We start from the raw sequence: 25,455 nt of genomic DNA on the forward strand, positions 1-25,455 counted from the left end.
TTTGGTCCTTTTTTTTTTTTTTTTTTTGTTACTTATACGAAGCACCTACCTCCCCAATACCACGTGCCAATCGCGTATGTTGCACACAAGGTACAGTAAATGCGCATTGGGCACGTATCATTCCTCCCACATATACGGATTGGAAGAATGAAACATATAATTAATGTGGTCCCATTTAATTGACACGTAAAGACAAAGCAGACCTGTAACAATTTTCGGATTTATTAATTTTTTCTATTTTAACCCGCCCGCGACATGGGAGAGTGTGCATATTTTTTCGTGTTGGCAATTAATGTAACTTTTCCGGGTACGCCGCAAAAATAGGTACACATACATGTAAATATATGTATATATATGCACGATGACCTTACCATGTTTGTACAACTTGACCTTGTGTTTTATTTCATTTTGCCGCATTTTGGACCCCCCCCCCTTTTGCATTCCCTTGCGGTAATGATTAAATCGCCATTGTGCGCAACCCACGTGTGAAAGAAGTCCACGCACACACCAATTTTATCCGCACCGTTTTTAAGAATGGGCAAGGCATCAACTAACAATGCTCTAACTTCTTCTTCGCCATTACTCCCCATGTTTTGGATAAGGCAAAAGTGCGACTGCTACATATGTGCACTCTATGCACAATTCAGTCTTACCTTCAAGCAGTTCTGCGTAGTGACATTGCGGTGTATAAACAACGTGTAACTACCCCAATGGATACACACCACTTTAATGTACCCATTTTGTCAACTCTGGTTAAGTAATTTATCGCGTCATGTAGGGAAGAGGCATTTGGGACGACGAGTTACACGTTTTCCCAATGTAAGATATTCCCACAGGGAATTCATCAAGGGGAATTTTACACCCCCTTCCCTTCTTAGGAAAAATACAGCCATATGCATATTTTGACAATTCATTAAGCAAAAGATATGTACTATACGACAAGGTTAATAAAAATTGTGGACTTCTCCCATTGCAGGGGATAAAATGTAACTTGATTATAACGGTATATGGCATATATATATATTTTTCTTTTTTGTATTTTCCGTTCTGTGGCGCATTCAGTTAGCCTTTTTTTTGTGTTATCATTTTTTATCCCCTTCGTTAAAATAAAAGAGCAAGTCGCTACGAACCCCCTTCGACATGTTCATTCGTGCCGTCGTATGCGTTAACACACGACAGAATCGTACCATTTTAGGAGGTATATTCAAGTTGGTCGGGCTTAAACATTGTCACGTAGCAGAATAACTGCTCGTTTAGTATTCCGATGCAACGTCCACTAGGAAAAACAGGGAAGTTACCCTTCATGTGACGAAAAAAAAAAAAAAAAAAAAAAAATTATACGCCCCTTTCGAACAGAATTCATTCGCAGCAACAGGGGGATAAAATTGAGTAACGAAGCTTGTCTCACAGTGTACACCGATCGAAGTGTTTCAACAATGACTATACATGTGTATATATAAGAATATGCAAACGTATATTTTCGCGCAGGATATAATTCATAGTAAAGATAACAAACTGGATGGCATTTTTTTTTTTTTTTTTTTTTTTTTTTTTTTTGCCTTACACCCCCCGCATCCTTAGGCTGCTAAATGTTTAATAATGGTGTGTGTTTCAAATTAAGGTTTTCCAAATTGGGGGAAAAATACTTTAACGTAACAAAAAGGTTTTGATGATTCAACTTTTTATGATCACCTGAGGGGATGTTTAAAAAATTGCTTCTCGCGTGATTGTTCTGTTCATGTTCGCCTTGATGATCATACACACTGAGAAGGTTATCATCCACCCTTTTACGGTCAGCTTCTTGGCCACCACGGAGACATGACAATTCCGTGTTAAAGGATAAATCCAAATGCTTCAAATTTGGCAAAAAGGGGAAATCACTTAACCACTTTATTCTATTAAAACTAATATTTATATGGGAAATATTTTTGTGCCCATTGAGTAAGTACTTAACAAAATGGACAGACGTAATTTTGTTGTTTTGTAAATAAAGGTGCGTCAAATTGGGTGCTTTCCAATTTAGTGCCCCTTCTTCACCAGGGTGTTCTCCCTTGATCTTGTCTACGAAGAGGGAATTCTTCTCCACGTTCATTGCGCATTCTTTACGGGTCTCCATTTTAGCAGACGTAGGCGAATCATCCATGGGTGGCAGTTCACAAATCTCATTGTGCGACAAACACAAATGAAGGAGATTATCCAATTCGTATTTTCCCCAATAAGGAAAAGCAATTAAAACATTTTTTCGTATGTTTATTGTTTTTAAATTGTGCACCCTTAAAACACTTCCCTCGCTAATTATTTCATTCTGGATAAGAACACACAAAATGTTGTCAATGGACAGGTGTATAAAGTAATTGCAGGACAGGTCCAATTCCCACATGATCAGATTTGTTGCCTCTTCCTGGCTATCACATTTTTCCAATTCAATATTTTTGTTCTTTCGTGAAAGTATACCAATATTATTAATGGTAGCTCCTCCTATTCCTATCTCTGCCTTTTTTAAGGCATCCAATATGGTTGTACGATTTTGACGTACCATTTGGGAAAAATTATCTTCGCTTTTTAAATTTAATTTTTTAAAATTTAATATGAGCTTTGTGCGTGCACCTGGTGGCTCATCTGCCCTTTCCATGTACACGAATGTCCTTCCAGGGTGTCTCCATTCTTCTTCAAAGTTGCCCTCTTCCCTGTGGTAGCCTACCACATCAAGGGGTATCCCCCTGTGTACACCCTCCCTGCTTCCTCCACTGCCATGCATTACGGCATTTACCCTTTTTTCGCACTCACCACCATGAGGATCTTCCCTCATTCTTGCCGCAGATTTATAAAAAGGTAGTCGCCCTACCAGGGAACCCTCTCATACTATCACGTCCGCTCAGAAGTGGCATGCTCTCCTACAGAATGGACCAGCGGATCATCAGCTGTCCGGAGAACATCATAATAGGGGGGGAAAAGTGCCACTTGGCTAGCAGGAGTTTAAACCCTGGTTGAGATTCTTTTGGTGAGAAGGGAACCCAGAGGTAAATGTGATGCTCAGTGTTTGTGCGAACTGGCACGTATTTTCAGGCACATTTACGCTCTAATTTGTGCTCGCACGTCAGCGACTCCTACGGAATGCTGCGCCGAACACCCTAACATGGAAAAAATATTCAATTCCCCGCAAAAAAAAAAAAAAAAAAAAAAAAAAAAGGATCAAGTGACGTGTAATGGGTTATGCGCAATGACAACAAGAGAGTGCAAAGAGGGCAGGCACGAGAAAAAGTGGCTCACTTCCCCATTGTTATCCTACACAACGTTGTACCACATTTCTATCATTTAAAATTTTCATCATAATAAAAAGGATCAATCAGAATATCGTTTAAAACACTCAACATTTTTTTCCCTCATCTTTCTGTCCATCGTTAAGGTAGAACAAGAAGGGACCTATGCGGCAAGATCGTCACTGCACATGTATATCTTGACAAGGTACTACCTGTTAGAGCATTTCTCCATGCAGAGATAAGCAGCAACAGGGATTTGTGTGTGTGTGAGGGATAAAACACAGGCATGCACTTTCATTTTGGAGTGGCATTCAAGAAGTTTTTTTTCTCCTTCGCCTTATCCCACTACTTCTATTTCACCGTCTCCCCTTTTTGCCATTTTGGTCTCCGTTCAAGTAGCAGCTAAACCCCTACGGACGCGCATCGAACGGAAAGAAAAGGGCCATTTTATTAACTCAAGGAAATACCCTTAAAATAAAGGGAAAAATATAGAAGGAAATTCACTAGTGGATCGTGCCCCGGTGATAGCATAGACCCATGCAAAATTGCCTTTCATCCCTCCCTCCCCCAGTACCGAGGGAATTAACCATACCCGCAACGAATGTCATGTAAACCCTCGCTACAGAGCCAAGGATGAATAACGACGAAGTGAAAATTATCGAACAGGAATATAAGCAATTTTACGATAAATTTTGCTACATAAATGAAAACACATTTTCCATAGATATAAATATGAGTGAAGAAAATGAAGAGAAGTCCAAACATATGGTCACCAAGAAAATGCTAAAGCTGGTCATCCAATTTGATGGTCATCATTTCGAAGTATTGAATGAGCATACACATCGAGAACGTTGCGCCAAAAAAACAGAGTTTGAAAACATTGAACAAATTTTCAATACATTCTGCCCCTTGTCCTTTAAAAAATTCATCACCCAAGACATCACAAGGAGGTTAAATTCAGCTTTGTAGATTTTACGCCCAAAGGAGCAGACACAGTTCGATTGTGCGCTCTGGGCCTGCTCATTGTCCCTAAGCCATATAATTGCCTTCCTAATATTTTGTGTTAGTGTTGATAAAGTTGATAAATTTTTTTGCATTTTTTCCAAATTGACAAAATTTCATAATTTGCGAAAGCACAAACACAGATAAGCATCCTGACAATTTTGCCGAAAAAAACTGGCTTAAAAATAAAGAAAGTTTTTGACAATCCACCCTCATTGCGTTGAAGTATCGAAAATTTCCCCTCGTAAAGTTAATACAATTTGAGGGGTATATTACTCATATAATAACCTCTTAAACGGACTAGCCACCACTAGAACAAGGAAAGACATATTACGCCACGTTACACCAGCAAGAGGACAACGTACACACACACGTTCCAAACTAAATATCCATCCACAAATGAGTGACTTCGTGAAGGTCGACCTGGTACATAACCTGTACAAGAACAAGAAATGGAAAGAAATAAAACTGAACAAATTCGAAAGCATAGAGAATGTGAAAAAGAAAATATACACACACACGGGTACCCCCCACAACAGCATGGAACTCTATGCATATGATGAGCTAAACATAGAGAACAGTCAAGTCCACCTAAGTAACGATAACTTCTGCCTTAATGATTACCATGTGAAGGACAACTACACCATCTACATACAAGATAAAAGTAATATCGTCCCCAACGATATCATTTATCATATAGATGATGCTGATAGACTAAACCAACTGAAACACTTCAAATACGAAATGAAGGAGGAGGACTATGACAAGCGACAGGACACCTTTAGGAATTTTATAAAAAAGTTGAGGGCACGTGGGGGAGGAGCTCCCCAAGTGGAAGCTACAAATAGCGAAAACTACCCCAACGGGGATATTCACACAAATGGGGAAACCCTCCATCAGAACCCCCCCTATGATGAACAAACGTACCAAATTGGAAACCGGTGCAGAATCAAAATAGGAGACCGTAGAGGCGTTTTAAAATTTGTGGGAAAATTAAAAAAGGGCAACGAAATTTCTGTTGGTGTTGATTTAGACGAACCTTTAGGGAACTCCGACGGGACATACCAAAACAAGTTTCTGTTCGAATGTAAGGGAAGCAAATATGGGTACCTTGGAAATATTAACTCCATCGAGGTGGGGGACTATCCCCCTTTCGACATCATGGATTTGGACGAATTTTAATTCACTATACAAAATTGTGAAGAAGCCTCTTGGTTGGCACCCACACAGGGTGCAAACATTTTACATACTTCTTCAGGTAGCGTATGGTGAGACTGTAGTGATTTTCCAATTACATACGTAACTGCACACGCATATTGGGTGGCCACTTCCTCCGCTTCATTCTCTGGTGTGCGCAGATTTTATCCCAAGCATATGGCATGTTAAGCGCCCTTTTCTTTACATCTCATCTTTTTGGGCCTAATTCAAAATGGAAAAAAAAAAAAAAAAACGGACTTATTGTTAATAGCGGAGTGGGTAAACTGCCATTGGTTTATTCTGGGCTAACCTTCCAAGTCCCTCCAACATTTTAACTGTATATATATAAGCTTCACCACCCTTCCACTTGGCTATTTTACTAAAACATCCATTCGTGGGATAAATCCAATTGAGGAAAAAAAAAAAAAAAAAACAGAAAGGGTGAATAACTGTTGCGATGTTATTGCATAAAGGAGGGTATGCTTCCCATGCAAATATGTTTTCCTTTTTTTTTTTTTTTTTTTTTTTTCGAAATTTGTGCAGTGCAAAATGGAGATATGCACAAATATTTTAAACCCTTTTAATTTTTAAAACACTACGCATTGATAAATTCCTACAAAGAATAATGAATTAAAAATTATGCACAAATCTCGGCTTTTAAAATATTCACACTTTTTTCCTTTTTTGGAAAGGTATGATATTTGTTACGCCTGCCCCCTTTTAATTACGGCATACCCTTTTCGTTGAAGCATTCTAGTTTATTTCTCCTTCCCCCCTTTGATAGTGGGCAAAAGCTTCAGTTGTGTCCCCTCCCTTGGCGTCCTACCTCCCTACCACATGCCATACGTGTTTCTTGCGTATGCTTGTATGCGCGCCCCTTATGTATATTCCTCCCAGTAGTATCCTACCAATTGTAAATTTCCTCCTTCATAAAAAATGAGTGATGAAAATGAACAACGCAAAGAGGAGCTCATCCAAGAAATGAATGAGTACAAAAACAACAGCAAGAAGTTCCCAGATTTCCTGAGAAGTTACGTAAAGGAAAATATATCTGATCAGCAGCTAGCAGAAAGGTAAGTATATACCGCACGATGGAGTCATACATTTGTGGATGCCATCACATCTCAGATGCCCGCAAGAAAAATCCACCACCCCCCTTGTCCACTCCCCCTACAAACACATTTTGCAGATTTTTAAAAGAATTCGATGATTCCTACTTAAAGATTATGAATCTTGATGAACTGGAGCTTCTTTGCTCGTTTATCCTGAAGAAGAGAAACATCCAAGTGAAGTAGCCACCCTGGCCAAGCAGGCGAAGTTTCCATTGGAGGGAAATTTCTTCCATTTGGGACATCATTATTTGACAAATTTATTTTTTATGTACAAAAGTAGACAAAAAAAAAAAAATAATAAATAAAATAAAATAATAAAATAAAAAAAAGACGCCCAAAATTTTACTAACAATGTAGTGACAAAAATTGAGAAGAAAAATTTACAACATTACTCCTGTTTAATTGTTGCATTACGTATGTCCATTTTTACTTCCTTGGAATACTCTCCCCCACAAGTACTTTGTGGACACCTAAGATGCACTGCATCAGTTGTACAGATGGGCCATCCTGATCGAAGCAGACATTTTCCGACATGTAACTAATCACGTCCATGTAATTTGCATGCTCCAACAAATAAAACTTTTTTTTTTTTAAAATAAAATTTATCATATGAAATAATAACTTAAAACTTACTCTTCGAATAAGGGAATTTTTATTTCGAATGTAAAAATTTGCTAATGTAAATCCATCCGTCAAAATGTCGTCTATAGACAAATTGCAGTTGCACGAGCTGATGAAAAATACCATGTACGTTGATATTAATGATAAGACAAGGGATGCTTCATTTGAATAATATTTTTTCAACTTGTATTCATCATATTCCATTTTGGAGTCTTCCTTCTTTATGTTTACGTTTAGCAATTTTGTGTACGCACTAGGGAAGAAGAAGCTACAAAGGGTGCTCATCGATTTGTTTTTTTTTCCACTATTTTGGAGGCTCATTTGGGAGGCCTGCTTTCTTTTAAGCAAAGCGTTATTACTTTTTCTTTTTTTTCGCAGATCACAAATTTTGCTTTTATCGTGTCTGTCCATATTTGGCTTATGCAACAGGTGGGTGTTCCTCTCCCATTCTGTCCTTCCACTTGGAAGTGGTTCCTCCTCTTCTCCATTCGCGCCATTCGCATCGAAGAGGAGTTGTCCCCCCTCCCGTTCAGAAGAGACATGGACAGCGACATCATCAGATATAGTAACGTTGCCATCATCGCTTGGGAAATTTTCAGTGAGGTGATAAAATTTATCCGACATGTTTTCTAAGTCAGTTTGGTGCTCCAAGCGACGGGTATCCCCTTCATTCAGCCATATCTGCGCTGTCACCTCTCGCGCGCTCTGAAACACCTCCCGAAGAGTAGCACGCCCCGAAAGAAACATCACGCACAACTGCAAACACAAGAGCATCACCATCTTCTGTACATTCGAGTATATATTCGAGTAGATATTTTTAAAAACAAAATTGCATATTTCAATTGGTGCATTGATGGTGAGAAGGATCATGTCGAACAGTTTGATTGCAGTGAAAGAACTCTTCCCTTCTCGTAGAAGACAACTCACATGGTTTAGCGAAAGTAACGCTTCATATAATTCTACACACAAATAGGTTAACACATCTCCCTTTCTAATAAACCTGGGCAAGGAGACAACTGCTTGACTTATGCGAAAATTTTCTTCATCATACGTCTCCTTTGTGTCACTCAATTTCAAATGGTCGTAATTTATTTCTTGGTCATTTCTTTCGATATAATTAGCTCTATTTTTCATTCTGTGCAAACATTCGAATAGATCTCCCGGGGGGTCTATATACATTTCCTTGTTCCTATCCACGTTGAGGTAGAATTCGTTTTCCAATTCTAACTCAACTAGGAACTGCTTCTCCTTCATGTTGTATAGTTCGTTGTCTATTAACGAATCTGCATTTCGAATCAGCATGTCGTCTTCTCTTTTCTTCTTCCCTTCGTCAGGGAGTGGTTCCCGCAGGGTGACCACCAGCCCGTCAATTTTGTCATTAGATTTGTCACCCAATTCGTCATCCAATTCGTCATCCAATTTTTCACCCATTTTTACAACCTCGCTACACAGCTCCGGGTCGCTCGTGCAGATAAGGTCGTCCAGGTAGACAAACCCATTCTGCTTAATAACCTTGAAACACCTCAGTTCTTCTGGGAATCTCTCTTCTGGCTCTTGCAAAATGGGGAAGAGACTATCTCCCTCCCTACAGTTTTCACAATTTCCCATTTTTTCATCGGTCTGCGAATGCTTCTTTTCCTCCTTGTAGGATAGTCCATCAACGTATAGCCTGAAATGGTCAGCCAGTATTTGCCCCCCGATCAAAGACACTTCATCCTTGCGCTTAAACAACTCACGCACCATTGTCGTAATCCTTTCAAATATCTTTACACTGTTGTGGGAATTGAATTTGTATATGTGTAACTCCACCTCGGAAAGTGCTTCAAAATGATACGAACTCTCAACAAGCTTTTTATTTAAAAAATTCATGTGTATGCTAAAGGTGTAGAGTAATTTACTTAAAATGATGGGGACAAAAGTGGAAGAATCTTTCTCCTGAGAATCTGGGGAAAACTGTCCTAAAACGAAGAAAAACATTTCTTTTAAAAATTCGAACGCCATTATTCCCACCATGTTCCGTTCATCCATACTGCAATTTGTAACACACCAATACGTGCTTTGATTCTCTTCCCCCTTCAATTGCCGAACAACGGCGCGATAACTTTTTTTCTCGCGAATCACCTCACTGGAGTTAATCGTTTTTTTCTCATGTGTGAAATCCACGAACGGTAAGTTGGAAACTGTCCAGTTGGGCCCCACTAAATCCCCTATGAGCTCAATAAATGTGAGGGAAAAACTGAGCGGCAAACAGTTACGGGAGAAGATGCTGAAGAATTTTTCCAAAATGTAAAAATCCCATTTGTACAAGAAGAAAAGTTTGATAATTACAGAAAGAAGATGCTTCACTGTTCGGTTAAATAAACATAAAGAGAGTTTCTCTTCATTTTGAACAACCTTAACAAAGGGATTAATATTCTCAATTAAGCAGGTGAGAAGCTTTTGTCCCACAAACTCACCATGGCAGTACAGATGCACGTAATAAAAGAGATTCTGCAGGAGGTCGCTCATCCGGGTTAAGGTAAGTGCATCCTCTGAGCTTCCACCCACGTCGGCCGCCTTGTCACTCCCACTTACTAATAGAAGCCCCGCAAGGAGTGTCTGACAAAAGGGATTCACCAAATGGCAGTTCACCAGTCGCTTCGTTAACACGGCCATCTTTTCGTAGTTCACTGTACCTTCTCCTCCATGCAACCAAAAGAAGACACAAGTCTTCACAGCCTGTTTAGAAAATCCTTCATCATTCAATTCTCCTGGAATTATGTGCTGATAGATATACAGCTTTCTCTTTTCGTCCTCTCCTTTTTTTACCCCTATATCGGTTATACACTTAAATAGAACAAATGGGAGGCTAAAATATGCCTTAATAATGTTGTGAATCTCTGCATGATACTTTTCCAATGCTGTGTCCATGTGGTTTTCCCTATCATCAATTGCCTTTACGTTACTGTTGCGTTTTTCCATGTGGGTCCCACTATCCGTTGGTCTTGCATTCTCTCCTTGACGTACCACCCCCCCGCGTAGATACTTGGATAAAATATCCCCCTCGGCATACACAAATTTGATCAAATCGAGGACGAATGACCAATTCCCAAGGGACACTTGCTGAGAACCGCTACCACAAAGTATCATGCTCAAGGCTTTGTTAATTCCTGTTATGATCCATTCACTTAGGTAGACCCCTCCGAATGGAAAGCGTCTTTCCACCTCGGTAATCATCGTTCTTCCTGAGCCTTTTCGCTTCTGTTCATCTAACTCTGCTCCATTTGCACCTTCACAGTAAGTACTTGCCCCTTTTCTCCTCCTTTCTACTTCACAAACAGGAATGAACCACACGTAGATCAAATGGTACAACTGCACTTCTTCAATCGTCTCGATCTTTAAAATGCCTTTCAGTGCACAGGTGATAATACTGTGCAACACAAAGAAGCATTCGTCTATCAGTTTGTTCATATTATTTTTCATCATTTTTAGGGCTTCTTCTCTATTCCCGCTCTTTTGCATTTTCTGCATTTCCACACTTAGCGGAATGTGTGTGGCGAAGAATTCCTTCAGTACATTCTCTACAGCTCCCCCCCGGGTGCTCCTAGGCAGGACGTCCTCAAGGTGGGTTTCCTCCTTGGGGTTCATCATCTGTGCATTGTTCCCTCTTTTGGGTGTTTGCCTAATGAGTGTAGGTGTGTGCCTGTGCCTTGTTCGAATTTTCCTCCACTTTTATCACCTGTCAAAACAACCCACATTAGGCCTATCCCACTGGTGAAGCACCTCCCTGGAGTTCCCTCGAAATGGAGGGAAAACATGCGCACATAACTGTTCTCACAAATGGAATTTTCTACTTAGAGGAGGTTTTTTCCAAACTGAGTTATCTATCAAATAGGCTCACCTCTACTATCGCCAGTTTTTAATTTATTTTATTTTATTTTTTTTTTTTTCTCTTTCTTTTTTTGAACAGAGAAATAGTTCTACTTTTTCTTCTCTGAATAGTTCCATCATGCAAACACAATGTTTTAAATTCTTCTGAAAAAAAAAAAAATATATAAATGTTCGTGAACAACTTTTAGAGATTACCTTTCGCAAGGTAACTTTTCACAAAATTGTCCATTCGTTCGTCTCGCACGGGATGCAGAGTGCTAATTTTAAAAGGATAGAAAATTACTTTATCCATTTGGAACCGCATAATGATGTGCCCTCATGCCGCAGCTTACTGTGAAGAATCCCTTGCGTGCATAAGTGTATATGTATATTCAAACCTATATGTGCATTTCCCCCCCCCCCTTCTGTGGTTATAGCACATGGGGAGAAAAGGTGCGAATATACCTACATAGATACGCACATGCGTGTGTACACCTACTTCTGTGTCGAATACGAAGCTGTTTACGAGGTAGGATATCGCTTGAGGAGTGTCACGCCAACGGGACAGGATGATAGAACCGTTTAAACAGAATTGGATAACCAAACATTACCATGTAGGGGGCTCTAACATCTTGTGATACTACATGGTGGGGGTATTCCTCTCGTGAAGGATCAACACAGGGTAGGGGAGCCTAATTCTGCGCATAACTGTTCGTGCACGTGGTATTAACTCCGCTATTTTCACGGTGACCATTCAGACAGTTTATGTACATGTCCGTACTCAGTCCGCGTGCGAACTTATCCCCAGCGTACATGTAACATTTTATCCTTCCTTTCATCACGAGCGGGTGTCACCTTTCTAAGAAAGTTGACCAAGGGGAAGGCATGCGAACGCGTTACGTTACGTTATTTTATTTTATGCTGTGTTGTGTTATGTCATGTTATGTGTGACCAGGAGAGGGAGTTGACCATAACCATCACCCGTGAGATAAACGTTGAGTCAAAATGGGAGAATATTTTCATGAACAATCACAGTGTGCAATGAAAAATATACATCTCAATTTTGCACATAAGAAGGGGAATGGGAATGGTTAACTGCAGAGTTGTTTTTACAACGTCGTGGTTAAACAGGTACATGCTCATACGTCACACAGCTATGTAATCTCCCCACGAATAGGCAATTCGTTCAATTAAACTGATTATTCCCCCCTTCCTCGGGCTTACAGACATTTACATCCACACCTTGGATGTGAACTACTTGTCACAATCCCCCGTACAACTTCGTAAAGGTGCAATGTTCGAAAGTTTTTATTTCTCCCACTGGATCATTTCTTCATTCGATGCATCCAGATGGCCATTAAAATGGAAGAAAAAATGATAAGATACTTTTTTCTTTTTTTCACTCATAATAGTCAAAGGAAAAAAAAAAAAAAAAAAAAAAAAAAACAGGCGCAGGAATAATGCAAAGTTAGATCTAATATCACTCATTTCTGGACGTTTTAAAAAAAAAAAATTTACATAACATTTTTCTTACTACAATCCCCTTTGGATATTGAAAAAAGGTGGTGGGGGAAAATAAAGACGAAACCACCATAAAGACAAAAAAGGGAAGTCATGCCATTTACCTCCGTCAACACAGGACATTAACCACATACGCCTTTGCCAGTATACCAATAGGTAACAATTTGAGCAAAAGTGCAAAAAAAAAAAAAAAAAAAAAAAAAAAATTTAATGGGATAGACTCATTACAGGGAAAATTGATTAAATGTTTGAGGAAAGTAAATGTAGGTGAATCGAAGAATACTGTATTTTTTTTACGAAAAGCAATGAGGAAAAAGGATGCGAATTTCTTTTTTTTTTTTTTCATTTCCTCAAAAAAAAGGATTTCCCCAGCGGCAGGACAGGGCGCTCTGTGCATGTAAGTATTTCCCAACCAAACTACATAAGGAAAAGAAAATAAGTTGTACATTGCAAGATACACAAAGTGCAGGTATATATATAAACCCCCGTGTGGAGCTTTTTGGAACAATTATTTTTACGACATTGATTCACTTGATCATTACGTTTTTTCTTTTCAACTTTTATTTCTTATTTTTCACTTTTTATGTTTATATTTTTCAGTGACTCCTGCGTCCTGGGCGTCACAAATTGTGTTTGAACGTTAAGAGGCCAATCCCGAATATATATACCATATGCCAGGCTCGCCATAAACATATAATATATATTCACTAACGCGTACATGCGCGTTAAAATATTGTTTTACCCACCAGTGCTGGGGATGATAAGTCCCCCCCTTTCATGGGAGACATATTATTCAAGTGTCGTTACTTATTTTATTTTATACGTATGATAAAGGGGAAAACTGAAACCCGTTTTTGCGGGGTGATAGGGTCAAACGAACGGTAAAATTACATGCGCGTAACCAGAATTTTTTTTTTTTTTTTTTTTTCCCACTTCGGATAATTGAAACGAACATATAAAATAAATATCCAATACATGAAATCATGGCCTCGTCAACCTCGTTAGGAGGACATCATTAACGAGAGGAAAACTTGCTCCATTTTTAGCAAAAAATCGTAATGTCCATCGTTTTTTCCTTATAACGATTTTTTGGAGCAATTTCGTCTCTTCCCCCCCCTTTTATGCGTTTTTTTCAAAATTGCTATTTAAGGGAAGAACAGAGAAGGGGTAAAAAATCAAGTAGAGCATATCTGACAGAACTGAAGCGCGGAGTAACGGAAAAGATAAAAAGGAAAAAAGGGAAAAGAACAAAACAGATTAGTTACTCTTAAGGGGGCGTTTATTTTTGCCGTACCTGCAAGGATTTCCAAAAGTTCCATTTCATGAGCGGCACCTGCAACCATTTTTTGTATACTTAGTGAATTACCCTTTAACCAATTTCCAATTATCGCAGCATGAATTTATATAGCCAATCAGCTCATAGTAGAAATGGCATTACCATCCCGTGGCCATAAATGGGAAAAAGCTAATTTGCCGTAAGCGCCAATTACCCATGCGGCGAAGATTAGGACGATCATTTGTAGTGCTCGCATAGGGAGGAAGGTAGCAATTTAGCAGTTGTCCGCGCACCGGTGTTCCTATTTACTGTTGTTCTATTTACAGTAGAGTACCTTATATAGTTATACAGCATACGTGCAATCTATGAGATTTTTTTTTTCTTTTTTTTTTTTTGTAACACTTCGTCTTTGCCATCTTTACATCAACATGTTCCACGGGCATACCTATGTAGCGTTTAGTATATTCATATATCTGTTTCATGATAAATGTACGTAATTCCGTCTATGCGGGTCCCCGTGATGCAAAACGGCTCATTGAACGTGCTGTACATCGCGATTAGAGTAGTTATTTTCATGGCGGAGGGTACTCGCCTGGGCTATATATATATAGATTTTTTTTTCCGCCTTATTTCATCCTACTGCTAGAAAGGACAAGAGAACTACATCGCCAATATGCTTACTTACCTTCCTCGCCGTTTACATACCAATTTGGTGTACACACGCGTCTATGCCACAGTTTTGCGGAAACAGGATTGAAGGCTACGCGGTGACCAATTTATTGTGAGTTTTTTTTTTTTTTCCCCCCTTTTTTTTGCGTGCCCTACTACTGAAGCTGAGGTAACCTGACCGCCCCCAGACATCATCATGGGGGACTCAAACACTGTGGAGCTGCGCCCTATCGACGAAGACCACAGCGAAGGGGACAGGAATTTGGGAAATGCGGGTGATAGAAAGAAGCACCATCGAAGGAAGGAAAATGCACATCCTTCGCATAGTGAAGACCGACAGGGAAGTCAATCAGTGGGGCACAAAGATACCCACAAAAGAAGGCAAAACAGCCATCACCGCAGGGATAGTTCTGGGAGAGGAAGTGCAGAACCAATGAAAGGTGAAAATGTCGCATCAGCAAAGGAATCTGCTAACGAACCTTCTCATGAGGCAAACAACGAAAGTGTTAACGAAGCAGATGCGCACAATGTTCGAATGAACGAGCGACGATTCCGTGGGCCCAGCGAGGGGCGAGACGATTCCACATGCGCTGACCTCGACGAGGAAACCAAGTTCATGGAAAATTGGGAGGAAACGCAGAAAAGGCTGTACGATCCAACCATAGGGTTAAGAAGGCACTACACAAACGAACTACTGTCATGTGGTGAAAAGAACAACATACGTGTATTGGAGAAGTGGTCATCTATGATTAACAGAGACATCAACTGGTTCATGAAGACACACAGAACAACCTTCCTAAGGAGAGTGAAAAGAGGGATCCCACAAAAATATAGATGGAAAGTGTGGTTCCAAATAACCAACAGTAAAATTCTTCTCAACAAATTTCAAAAAAAATATTATTTTCTATCAAAAAAAAAATCAAATTATACCAACCTCATAATGATAGATATATCGAGGACCTTTCCCGAATTGTTAATATTTGATAAATATGCACAGGAGCAGTTATTTCGCATTTTAAATGCGTATTCAAATTTCGAACCGTCAGTAGGGTACTGTCAAGGAATGAATTTCCTGGTTGGACTCCTACTCATAGTCAGTAATTTTAACGAAATTGAAACGTTTTGTGTTTTAGTTAGTCTAATGAATAATTACCACCTGAAGGAATTTTATAAAGAGAAATTTCCTCTACTTAATAGATACATATATTTGTTTGAGAAAATATTACAGTGTGAAGTTCCCGACTTGGTTGATCATTTTAATCAGGAAGAAGTTTTTCCACCTGTGTACCTACACCAGTGGTTACTAACCCTATTCATTGCTAGTCTCCCTATAAAAAGCGTTATAGTCATATGGGATTACCTATTCAGTACGAGCATAAAAACCATTCTGATGATTTCCGTAGCTCTGTTGAAAATTTTAAAAAGCTATTTAATGAAACATAAATTTGAAAAAATTTTAAAGTTATTAAAATCCTTAAAGTACAATGAAAGCAACGATGATATTCTTATTGCAAAACTGTTGATTAAAAAATCAGAGTCTGTTAATTTAAATCCTGAACTTTCTTTCCTCTTTGATAATATTGAGAGGCAGGATATTCCCTTTGATGGGCAATTTAAATTCTTCATTGGAGATATCAACAATTGCCACTTTACCCACGTGGAGGAACAACTCGCCCCTAACGGTACAGGAGTGACTGATGGAACGAAGAAGGACCAACCGAGGTCCACCAATTGGGACCAATCTTGCCCAGCCAACTCCACTCCAGGGAAGATTTCCCAAGGAAACTTTTCCTCTGTAAGCTTCACCCCAGGAAGTTTCAGTCCAGCTAGTTTTAGGCCCTCGAATTTGTCTTCCCTTGACGGAGTGCCCCTGCTGAACTTCTTCTCCAACCGAGTTCTTAAAAGGGATAGCAAAACGGATCGTCAAGGGGAAAGGAAATCGTCCCAAGGGAAAGGGACCATTAGGGGGCAGAGCCACACACCTCGCAGGTCTCCAAAATCGCAGCGGGAGCAAGAAGAAGATGCGAAGGAGATGACCTCACCGAATAACTCCCATCGAGGGGGTCGAAGGGGACAAGAAAAGGAAAAGCAACAGGGTGAATATGATGAGGATATCCAGGATGGGGAAGCAAAGGCGAAGAATATAAGAGAGGGAAGTAAGATGAACACATTTTACTACAAAATTTTAAGCAGCAATGAAAAGAATTTAAAAAAAAATAAAAATGCATCTGCTACAGCGACTAGCCAAAATAGCAGCAACGAAACGGGAAATGGAATTTTCAGCAATTCGAGCAATCAGACCCATGGCAACCATAATCATGTGAAGTCCTCAAGTGTGCCCAGGTCACTCCCCATCGGAGGAAGAAAACCGAAAGGCACCAACATCAACAGTGGGAAGTACTACGCTGCAGGGAGGGGAAGACAGTCACTACGCAGTAACGATAAAAAGGGAATCTTGTCAATTCAGAATGATTCATGCTTAAGCAATTACGAAGGGAAGAGGAACACGCCACTGAATTGTGATAGCGTTGAAGGGGAAACGGGGGGAAACTATCAGAAATCACTCCGTTCTGCGCAGATAGGAAGGACCACACGTCAGATAAGCCATTCTCTCGATGTACATAGTAACGAACCTGACCAAGGAACCACCTTAGGCACTTCGCTCAGGGGTAAGGAAGTGAACAAAGACAGTGCAAAGACTAAAACGCGCGACTTTAAAATGTACGACCATTATGCAAGCGAAGAAGATTTGTCTAGCTTCAATGTAGCGGAACATAAAATTATTAAAAATGTGAAGAAAGGTTGCCATACCCGTGGCAGTAGAGAAAAACGCAGTGATGACCAACATGGCGATAGAGAGGAAGATCACTTCGATGAAGGAGACCAAAACGTGTTGTACAAAAGCGACTCTTTCGTTGAATTCAACCGAAGGAAGAAATGCCATCCATGGGGTGAGAAGCAGGATCAGGGGGAAAAATACGATTTACTTCAGGAAAAATGCATATCGTATCGTAATGGAAATGGAGAAGAAGGGAATGGAACGAAGAACAACTCCCGATACAACTCTCGTTACAACTCCCGCTACAACTCCCGATGCAATTCCGCGGAGGAGAATCCAGAAGCAAAACAATTTAGACTTAGTAAAGAAAGGAAAAGTCTCACGGGTAGCTTAAAAAGACACGCATATTATCATAACCCAAATGAAGCGAACAATGAGTGTTACTACCCCCTTAGGGAGAACTCTGTCCCCAGGGATGAAGGCGATTGGCTAAGAGAAGATGACAACCAAGCAGAAAGTATCATCACAGGAAAGGTGAAACAATTTGAAAAAAAAATGAATGAGGAGGAGGAACAAGAAATTAGCAATGCGAAGGAATTACGCAGGACGAAAGGAACAGAAACAGCTGAATGTACGCGGAGAGAAAAGAAAAAATTAAATTCCAGTCAGCATGGTGAAGGTAAAAATGAGGATGACGACAACGAAGATGAAGTCGTCAGCAACGAGAATAACAATGACAATGTCAATGACAACGATGAGGAAGAAGAAAGCATCTTCAGCATCAGTCAATATATTAACCCGGAAGACAGCGAAAAAAAACAAAACGGTGAGGAAAAAAATAATGGACTCGGAATTTTTAATTTAATACAATCCTACGCCAAGGATACTAGCTGGTTTGACGTTTCTTCAATAAATAAATACTACCAGTTTGGCAAAGCCAGTGGGGACATGGAGTTGGATGACATAAACGCAGATAACGAAGGGGAGAATAAAGGGTGGTATACACAGGGTGAAAAACGAGACGATCGGAAATAGTGCACTTGTTCTTTTGAAAACGAGCACTTTTACTCTGGAACCCCCAGAATGTTCAACAGGTTGGCTGTATATATGTTTCGCTATGCAGGACATTTGTCTTGTGTTCTTTTTTTTGTGTGAAACAAGTAGCTCGGTAGACCGTTCGCTTGTTTATTTGTTTATTTATTTATTTATTTATTTGTTTATTTGTTTGTTTGTTTATTTATTTGTTTGTTTGTTTGCTCGCTTGGAGTGCACTGTGTCCAGTCCCAAATGTAACAACTGCACATTTGAAATGCGAACCGAAATTACAGAAAAAATAAATAATTTAGATCTCATTAATTGAAATTTTTTTTTTTTTTCTTTTTTTTTTTTTTTTGTATAAAATTCTATTTTCCTTTATCCTTACGCATTTAATTTTCTTTTTTTTTTTTTACCCCTTTTTACGCCTCAATTTTGTGTATGGTAATTAGTTCCATCTAACAATTCCTCCCTCTTGATTTAGCGCCTTCCGCGTGGGTATTCCCAGTCGCTAATAATGCATTAAACGATGCGCAGACTGATTTACCCACCCCCTGCGTTCCACTTTTGTAAAATTCATTTGTTTTAAATTTTTTTCATCTGTTACACGCATATCCGTCTATATTCTGTTTTCCCTTTACGTGGTAGATTATTTTCCAGTTTCTCAAAAAGAATTTTTATTTTTTTAATTTTGCATTTTTTCAAATTCACCCCCCCGTGGCTCTGCCACAGAGAGGGCACAAAAAAAAAAAAAAAAAAAAAAAAATGGTGTTACATAGGAACGGTTTCAAAAAAATGCACATTTGGGACTAGACCCGCTTTGGGACATACATGACAAGTGAGTTAGCAAAAAAACAGCAGAACGGCAAAATGGTAAAACGACGAAGGAGACGGAAGGGAAAAGTTTCACTTAAAAGGAGTGGAGAGCCCACCAAACGAAACGCAAGCATAAGGTATGGATCACTGCTCACAATCGCTACCACTGTCACTGCTACTGCTGTAGTTTTCCTTTATATTTAAAAGCCCCTGTTTGTTCACATTTAAAGGGGTGCCCTTGGTCGAATTACGCCCCATGTTGACAGAACCTTCCTGGATTTCCTCCTGTAAAGGCGGTCTCTTTTCTGTTAGATGCCTTGGCAAAATTGTTCGCCCCTCTGTAGCAATACCCTTCAGGACAGGATTGTCTCTTCCACTTCGTTCTGTGTTCGGGTAGGGTATACCACTGTGATGCCCACCATCGTTATTCCCATCACCACGGTGCTCTCTCTTTTGCACTTCCCCTTCCTTTTTAACTCCACTTTTGAGGTGTTCCTTTTGTTTTTCCCCTCGGTCCAAACTCCCCTCCTCATCACTCTCGTGATACTCTTCCCTAATTTCTAGAAAACCATCAGGACGCACAAACACGTTGTTCCCATCTCCCTCTTCATGTGCAACCTCTTTCTCACAATTTGAATGAAAATTAAGTTCCAATGAAAGCTCCAATTCTTTCGTCAATTTATTTAATGACTCATGTACAATGTTATACTTGTCTTGATAAAATTTTAATTTTCTTTCTAAAAAGTCTTTGGCTTTTTCTGTTGTCCTTTCACAATATGTGTTGCAGCCGATGTCCTGGTATATATTATTTGTATATTTTATTTCTCCTTCATAGAAAGCTACTTTGGAATATGGGATAATAATTCTGTAATTAAGTTTTTTCGTTAGTGTGGATATTACTTCTATCGTTTGTTTATACTCTTCAATTGTTTTTTTTATTATTTCTTCATTTTTTTTTTCGTTTTTTATTTTCAGCAGGAGCCTCTTTGTTGCTCCCTGGATTTCCTCACTTTGGAAGATTCCATCTTCAGCCATTATATTTTTTGGGGTGCTTTTAAGGACTTACGGGTGAGATGAACGAAAAGCCTCTACCAATCGTTCGTGTAATCCAAGCACGGTGGGCTAAACATATATGTAAGAAGAGAGGATTATGTATGATGTGTTACCTAATTTTGTCAACAGCCTTGTTCAAATATTCTCCTTTGCCGCTACTTTAACACATTATGCTTTGCTCAACGTGCTGTCATTTTGAAAACAATTTTTTTTTTTTTTTTTTTTTTTTTTTTCCCAAACAGCCACACATACGTATACAGCCTTTCCCCACACGCGGAGGAAAGCATCTCCCCCAAAGTAGGGATTCTCAAGTGGCCCTGAACCCAGTGCTTCTCTTATATACTTCCGACGCGTCGTCCATGCACATCCCCGCCATAAACTTGCAGCGTAAAAATTTCGCAAATGCTCCCTTCGTTTAGGGCAGATGTAATCATAAAGCGCTCATAGATTTGTTAATTGCGTTAGGAGTCCTTAACAACTCCCCTTTTCTTTTTCTTTTAAGTTAATCGAAGTTGGTTTTTAATACATTATCGTTGCGGCCACCCTGTTTCGCGCCACCCCTCAGCGAAATGTAAATAATCGCACACCAAGTTTATGAACATACGGACGATCCGCACTAGGGTGACCCATACAGCAGCGCACCGTTCACCGGCGAACATACTTGCCGAATTGCGCTTCAACAAATCCAAAATGGAAAAGAAAAAAAAAAAAAAAAAAAAAAAAAAATCCCTCAAAAAATGATGCCCTAAATGAAGCTTCCCCCATACACACAAAAGAACCAATCGCTGTCCCTCCCCCTCCGAAAAAAAAAAAAAAAAGGGGTAGAAACAAACATGTGAGGTAAAGCTGGATAAACATGGAGGAAGTTTGCCACCTCGAGGACCAATTTTTAAATGTCCCTAAGGAATATCATACAATGAAGGGGTTCTACAAGTGTGCACCTAATAAATGCTAACATCTACATGTGCATAAAAAACGGGGGTGAAAATGTAGACCCATATAAGAAGGAACTTGCTCACACCTCTCCACCGTGGAAACGCCTCTCAAATGATGTACTTCTTCAAGTCGAACTGCTTAATGAATCCTTCCAGGGATTTCTTCACCTTCTCTTTATCAATGACAATGGTTTTATTCACATAATTGTAAACGTCGTAATTGATATCCTCCATGATTTTCTCTATGATGGTATGCAGTCTTCGGACACCGATATTCTCTACGTAAAAGTTCATGTCATGTGCGGCATTTGCAATAGTTTCAATGGCATCATCCGTAAACTGAAGATCTATCCCTTCCGTTTTCAACAGGGCAATATTCTGTTGCAGCAAATTATTATGGGTCTTTGTCAAAATTTCGATAAAATCATTTATAGTTAAACTAGAGAGGTTCACATGCACAGGCAATCTTCCCTGTAGTTCGTTGAGCATATCATTTGGCTTGACTCTCTGGAAGGCCCCTGATGCGATGAACAAAATATAGTTCGTGTTGATATTTCCATACTTGGTGTTTATTACACATCCTTCTATGAGGGGAAGTAAATCTCTCTGAACTCCCTCCGCGCTTGCATCTGGTCCATTGTAAGACGAATTCGACTTGGAACAAATTTTATCAATTTCGTCAATGAACACAATTCCTTCTTCTTCTACAGAGCTGATAGCTGTTTTTAGGATAACGTCCTGGTTCATAGAGGAATCGATTTCCAACTGCAAGAGTTTCTGCTTAGCTTCTCGTATAGTCATGGTTTTTTTATCATTCTGTTTGTTAATATTTTGGTGTATAATTTTGACGCTCTTAATATTTTGGTGATTACTTAGCGCTTCCTTCACTGCATTCTCCACTGAGTCGTTGGAAAACATGTTGTTATTTACATAATTTGGAATATCGATACTCACTACCTTGTCGTCTAAGGAGCCATCTTTCAAATATTTTCTCCAAATACTCTTCTCCTCCTCCTTTATATTTCCCAGTAGGGAATACAAGATGATATTTTCCACCGTTTCTTGTGCCTGTTCCCTAATTTCAATTTCGAACTTTGTTTTTTGTCTCTTCACGGCTATTTCGACTAAGTCCTTAATAATCTGATCGACGTCTTTTCCGTGAAAACCCACTTCAGTAAATTTTGTCGCTTCCACCTTGATAAAAGGTGCATCCACAAACATGGAAATTCTTCTTGCTATCTCTGTTTTTCCAACTCCAGTTGGTCCTATCATTAATATGTTCTTCGGAATGATGTCCTTTCTCATGTCGTCATCTACTTGTATTCTTCTCCATCTCTGTCTCAATGCATTTGCCACGACTTTCTTTGCTTCCGTTTGCCCTATAATATATTTGTTTAAATATTCAACAATTTCATGTGGGTACAGACACTTTTTATTTACCTTGCCATTCTTCATTTGGAAATTTATTTTTTCTTTTTCTTTTCCTTCTTCATTTGGATTATCATCACACATTTTTTTTTCCTTGTCTCCTACCACCTCATCGTTGTCTACCCCGTTACAACTACCACCTGTTTCTTCTCCTCCTTGTGTCTCTTCCACCTTCAAGCATTTTTCCTGTGCACTGCTTCTCACATTGCTTTCCATCGTCTCTAAGTCGTCATCCACATTTTCCCTTTCCTCCGTCATGGTCATTTTCTTCGTTTTTTTCCCCTTTCGACTTTCTTCCTTCAAATTATCCATAATTATAATATTTTCTTTGGTAATTTTCACCTTCGCAAAATTTTCTTCGCTACTTAATTCTCTTTCTGTCTCCTCCATTGATTGGAAGGTATTGGAATTTCTGTTTTTCTCTCCTGCGTCGTAGCTTCCTTCGTCGCCATTACTAACGCTGTAACGATCCCCTCGATGGTTAAACCCTAAATGGGTGATTTTCTCAAGGGTGTGTATCTGTCCCCCTTCCATGTCACACCCATCTCGGAGAGATTCCCTCTTTTGGAAAACTTCAAATTTGCTCATTTCGCCACTTCTGTGTAGATTGCTTCGTCCCTCCGTCTGATTCATACCTTCGTATGATGTTCCATTACAATGCATTCGCATCAATTTGGAATTCACCTGCTCCTCCTTCCTATATAGACTACTTTGGCCCAGTCCATCATCGTGTCGTATATCTACCTTTCTCCCTCCTGTCTGTTTCATTCTGCAGCCTGTTAACGGGCCCACAACATCGTTTCGGAGATTTCCGCCCCCATTGACATAGTTTACCTGTATCGTTAAATCATTCTTCGTTTGGGAGTTTCTATCCAGGTTGCTATTCCTCTTCCCCTTGGTGCCATTCGATAGAAAAAGTTTTTTTTCCACCCCTTTTCTTTGCGTAGAGGAAACCACCGACTCGTTCCCAAGCTCGGTCACATTCGAAAGTATCTTGGACACTGTACTGTCATTTGTGTATCTCAATGCATCGTTCCCTATTTTTCCTTTGTTGATATTTACATAATTGGCTAATTGAAGATCACATCCATCTTCACCTTTGACATATTTTAAACTAAGCTGGGGACATTTTTTCTTCTTGTTCAAAAAATTCACCAATTTAATATACTTGTGCACATCGAGGTTTTTCATGGTTTTCTTTTCACAGGTTGGCTATCACAGTGTTGGGAGGCTTCCGCTCTGGCGGGAGGGTTGCATACTCCTTGATTGGCTGCTACTTTGATTGAGGAGGCGTGTAGGTTCCCGTTTTTTCTTTTTTTCTTTTTTTCTTTTTTTTTTTTGAGAGGGGGGGGGGCGATTTTTCGATTTCTTCTTTATGATTAATTCCCCTTTTTTTCCTTTTCCAATCTTTCGCTCTTTTGTGTTTGCCAATTCGTTGATATTTTTTTCTGCTGATTCGCCGCTGACACAGCCGATGGCGAATACAGCGGAAATTGCTCCACTCAAGCAGACGTCCCTCCGGCAGGCACGACTACGCCACAAACAGGGAGGGGGTAGTTTCCCTTTTTTGCGCAGCAGATAATGATTGTTACGCAATGTGCTGTTGGTGTGCGAACACGTACCCGGAGATATGCATAAGGCAAGCGTATTCGTGCGTGGGGAGGAGGACTCTCCCTAAGGAATAGTCAACTGGAACTGGGAAAGCATACATTCGTGTATGTACCAATTTCGGTCATTTTGCATCCATGTATACACAATACTTCCCTTCCTTTAAGTGATCTTAAAAAAAAAAATAAATAAAATAATTACTCCCCCCTTTTATGCAGTTGAGAAAAAGAAAATAACCAGAATACAAAATCACCAATTGCGTGAACAACGTGGCGAAACGAAAAACAAAGCATAAAAACGGATGCGCATTGTTTTTAAGCACGCTGGATGGAAGAGGCCAAAAAAAAAATTGCGCTACAAACACATGTGGGAAGGAAAAAAGTGTTAATGAAGGAATGAAAAAAAAAAAAAAAAAAATGAAAGAAAGAAAGAAAAAGAAAAAGTCCCATAAAAAGAAGTGAGAAAAAATGTTACATTTTCGTAATGTTAATTTACTTTATTTTCTCATTTTATTTTATTTCTCACATTGGCATAATTTTAATTTATTTTTTCATGTATGACCAGTTTGGGCTCACTTTTTTATTTTATTTTTTTTTTTTTTTTCTCTCCTATTCAAATTGATTTAAATAATAATTCCTTCCGATGTGTACCAACCCTTCGCTAGCGCTTTTTCATTTATTCTTCTTTTTAACATCGCACGGTCATGCTCACCAAATAGTCACTCCATCAGTCAATTTTTTTTTTTTTTTTTCCTGTGAGAGGAAAACACAAATGTCCCTCCATGCTGAGCGTATCTTTGTTCTGGGGGAATGCCTGGTATGCACACGCGCACCCCCAATGTCCCCGCCCGTTCATCGATGGTTGGAAAATGCGGGCGTGCACATTTGCACATGTTACACGTATGTCCATTTTTACGTTTATACTGCTTTACATGTGCATTTCTCTGTGTATCCCCTGTGCGCACATTTTCCTCCCCCGATTTATCTTTCCTTTTTTTCTCTGCTCACCTGAAAAAGCAAGTGTATAAACTCCTCACAAGGCTATATTTTTATTTTAAAAGAAATGGCCAAAAGTGCATAATCCCACGCTTAAATACAGAACAGGGGTGAAGGGATGCATGTAAAAGTACGCATGTGTGTATTCACCTTGTTGCGATTTGATTCAACCGTAAAGGCGCTCGACGTGTCTGACCAAGAACATACCTGTTCCATGCCAGGACCCCAACACCTTTAAGACACACAAAAGCAAGCGAGCAAACGAACAAACGAACAAACGAATGCGTTGTATGTGTGTG

At 39.5% G+C, this 25,455-nt stretch overlaps 8 protein-coding genes across 8 annotated transcripts; 4 read left to right on the plus strand and 4 right to left on the minus strand.

The window, feature by feature from the left end:
• Window positions 1-1,585: 1,585 nt before the first annotated feature.
• PKNH_0704500 (leucine-rich repeat protein) lies at window positions 1,586-2,809 on the minus strand (the record flags this gene model as incomplete). The annotated part of the gene is made up of 1 exon (XM_002258303.1): window positions 1,586-2,809. The coding sequence occupies one exon, from the start codon at window positions 2,807-2,809 to the stop codon at window positions 1,586-1,588; it is 1,224 nt and encodes a 407-aa protein (XP_002258339.1).
• A 1,084-nt stretch (window positions 2,810-3,893) lies between these two features.
• Window positions 3,894-4,229, plus strand: PKNH_0704600 (conserved Plasmodium protein, unknown function; the record flags this gene model as incomplete). The annotated part of the gene is made up of 1 exon (XM_039113920.1): window positions 3,894-4,229. One exon carries the CDS (start codon window positions 3,894-3,896, stop codon window positions 4,227-4,229), a length of 336 nt encoding a protein of 111 aa, XP_038969561.1.
• A 432-nt stretch (window positions 4,230-4,661) lies between these two features.
• PKNH_0704700 (tubulin-specific chaperone, putative) lies at window positions 4,662-5,444 on the plus strand (the record flags this gene model as incomplete). Its single annotated transcript, XM_002258304.2, has 1 exon — window positions 4,662-5,444. The coding sequence occupies one exon, from the start codon at window positions 4,662-4,664 to the stop codon at window positions 5,442-5,444; it is 783 nt and encodes a 260-aa protein (XP_002258340.2).
• Window positions 5,445-6,395: 951 nt separating this feature from the next.
• Window positions 6,396-6,754, plus strand: PKNH_0704800 (conserved Plasmodium protein, unknown function; the record flags this gene model as incomplete). Its single annotated transcript, XM_002258305.1, has 2 exons — window positions 6,396-6,532; window positions 6,649-6,754. The coding sequence occupies 2 exons, from the start codon at window positions 6,396-6,398 to the stop codon at window positions 6,752-6,754; spliced, it is 243 nt and encodes an 80-aa protein (XP_002258341.1).
• A 243-nt stretch (window positions 6,755-6,997) lies between these two features.
• Window positions 6,998-10,822, minus strand: PKNH_0704900 (conserved Plasmodium protein, unknown function; the record flags this gene model as incomplete). Its single annotated transcript, XM_002258306.1, has 1 exon — window positions 6,998-10,822. The coding sequence occupies one exon, from the start codon at window positions 10,820-10,822 to the stop codon at window positions 6,998-7,000; it is 3,825 nt and encodes a 1,274-aa protein (XP_002258342.1).
• A 3,881-nt stretch (window positions 10,823-14,703) lies between these two features.
• PKNH_0705000 (GTPase-activating protein, putative) lies at window positions 14,704-18,321 on the plus strand (the record flags this gene model as incomplete). Its single annotated transcript, XM_002258307.1, has 1 exon — window positions 14,704-18,321. One exon carries the CDS (start codon window positions 14,704-14,706, stop codon window positions 18,319-18,321), a length of 3,618 nt encoding a protein of 1,205 aa, XP_002258343.1.
• Window positions 18,322-19,281: 960 nt separating this feature from the next.
• PKNH_0705100 (prefoldin-like protein, putative) lies at window positions 19,282-20,172 on the minus strand (the record flags this gene model as incomplete). The annotated part of the gene is made up of 1 exon (XM_002258308.1): window positions 19,282-20,172. The coding sequence occupies one exon, from the start codon at window positions 20,170-20,172 to the stop codon at window positions 19,282-19,284; it is 891 nt and encodes a 296-aa protein (XP_002258344.1).
• A 1,061-nt stretch (window positions 20,173-21,233) lies between these two features.
• On the minus strand, window positions 21,234-23,744 carry PKNH_0705200 (ATP-dependent protease ATPase subunit ClpY, putative; the record flags this gene model as incomplete). The annotated part of the gene is made up of 1 exon (XM_002258309.1): window positions 21,234-23,744. One exon carries the CDS (start codon window positions 23,742-23,744, stop codon window positions 21,234-21,236), a length of 2,511 nt encoding a protein of 836 aa, XP_002258345.1.
• Between the last annotated feature and the right edge of the window lie 1,711 nt (window positions 23,745-25,455).

This window comes from Plasmodium knowlesi (genome assembly GCF_000006355.2).
Source record: "Plasmodium knowlesi strain H genome assembly, chromosome: 7".
Taxonomy (NCBI): Eukaryota; Apicomplexa; class Aconoidasida; order Haemosporida; family Plasmodiidae; genus Plasmodium; species Plasmodium knowlesi.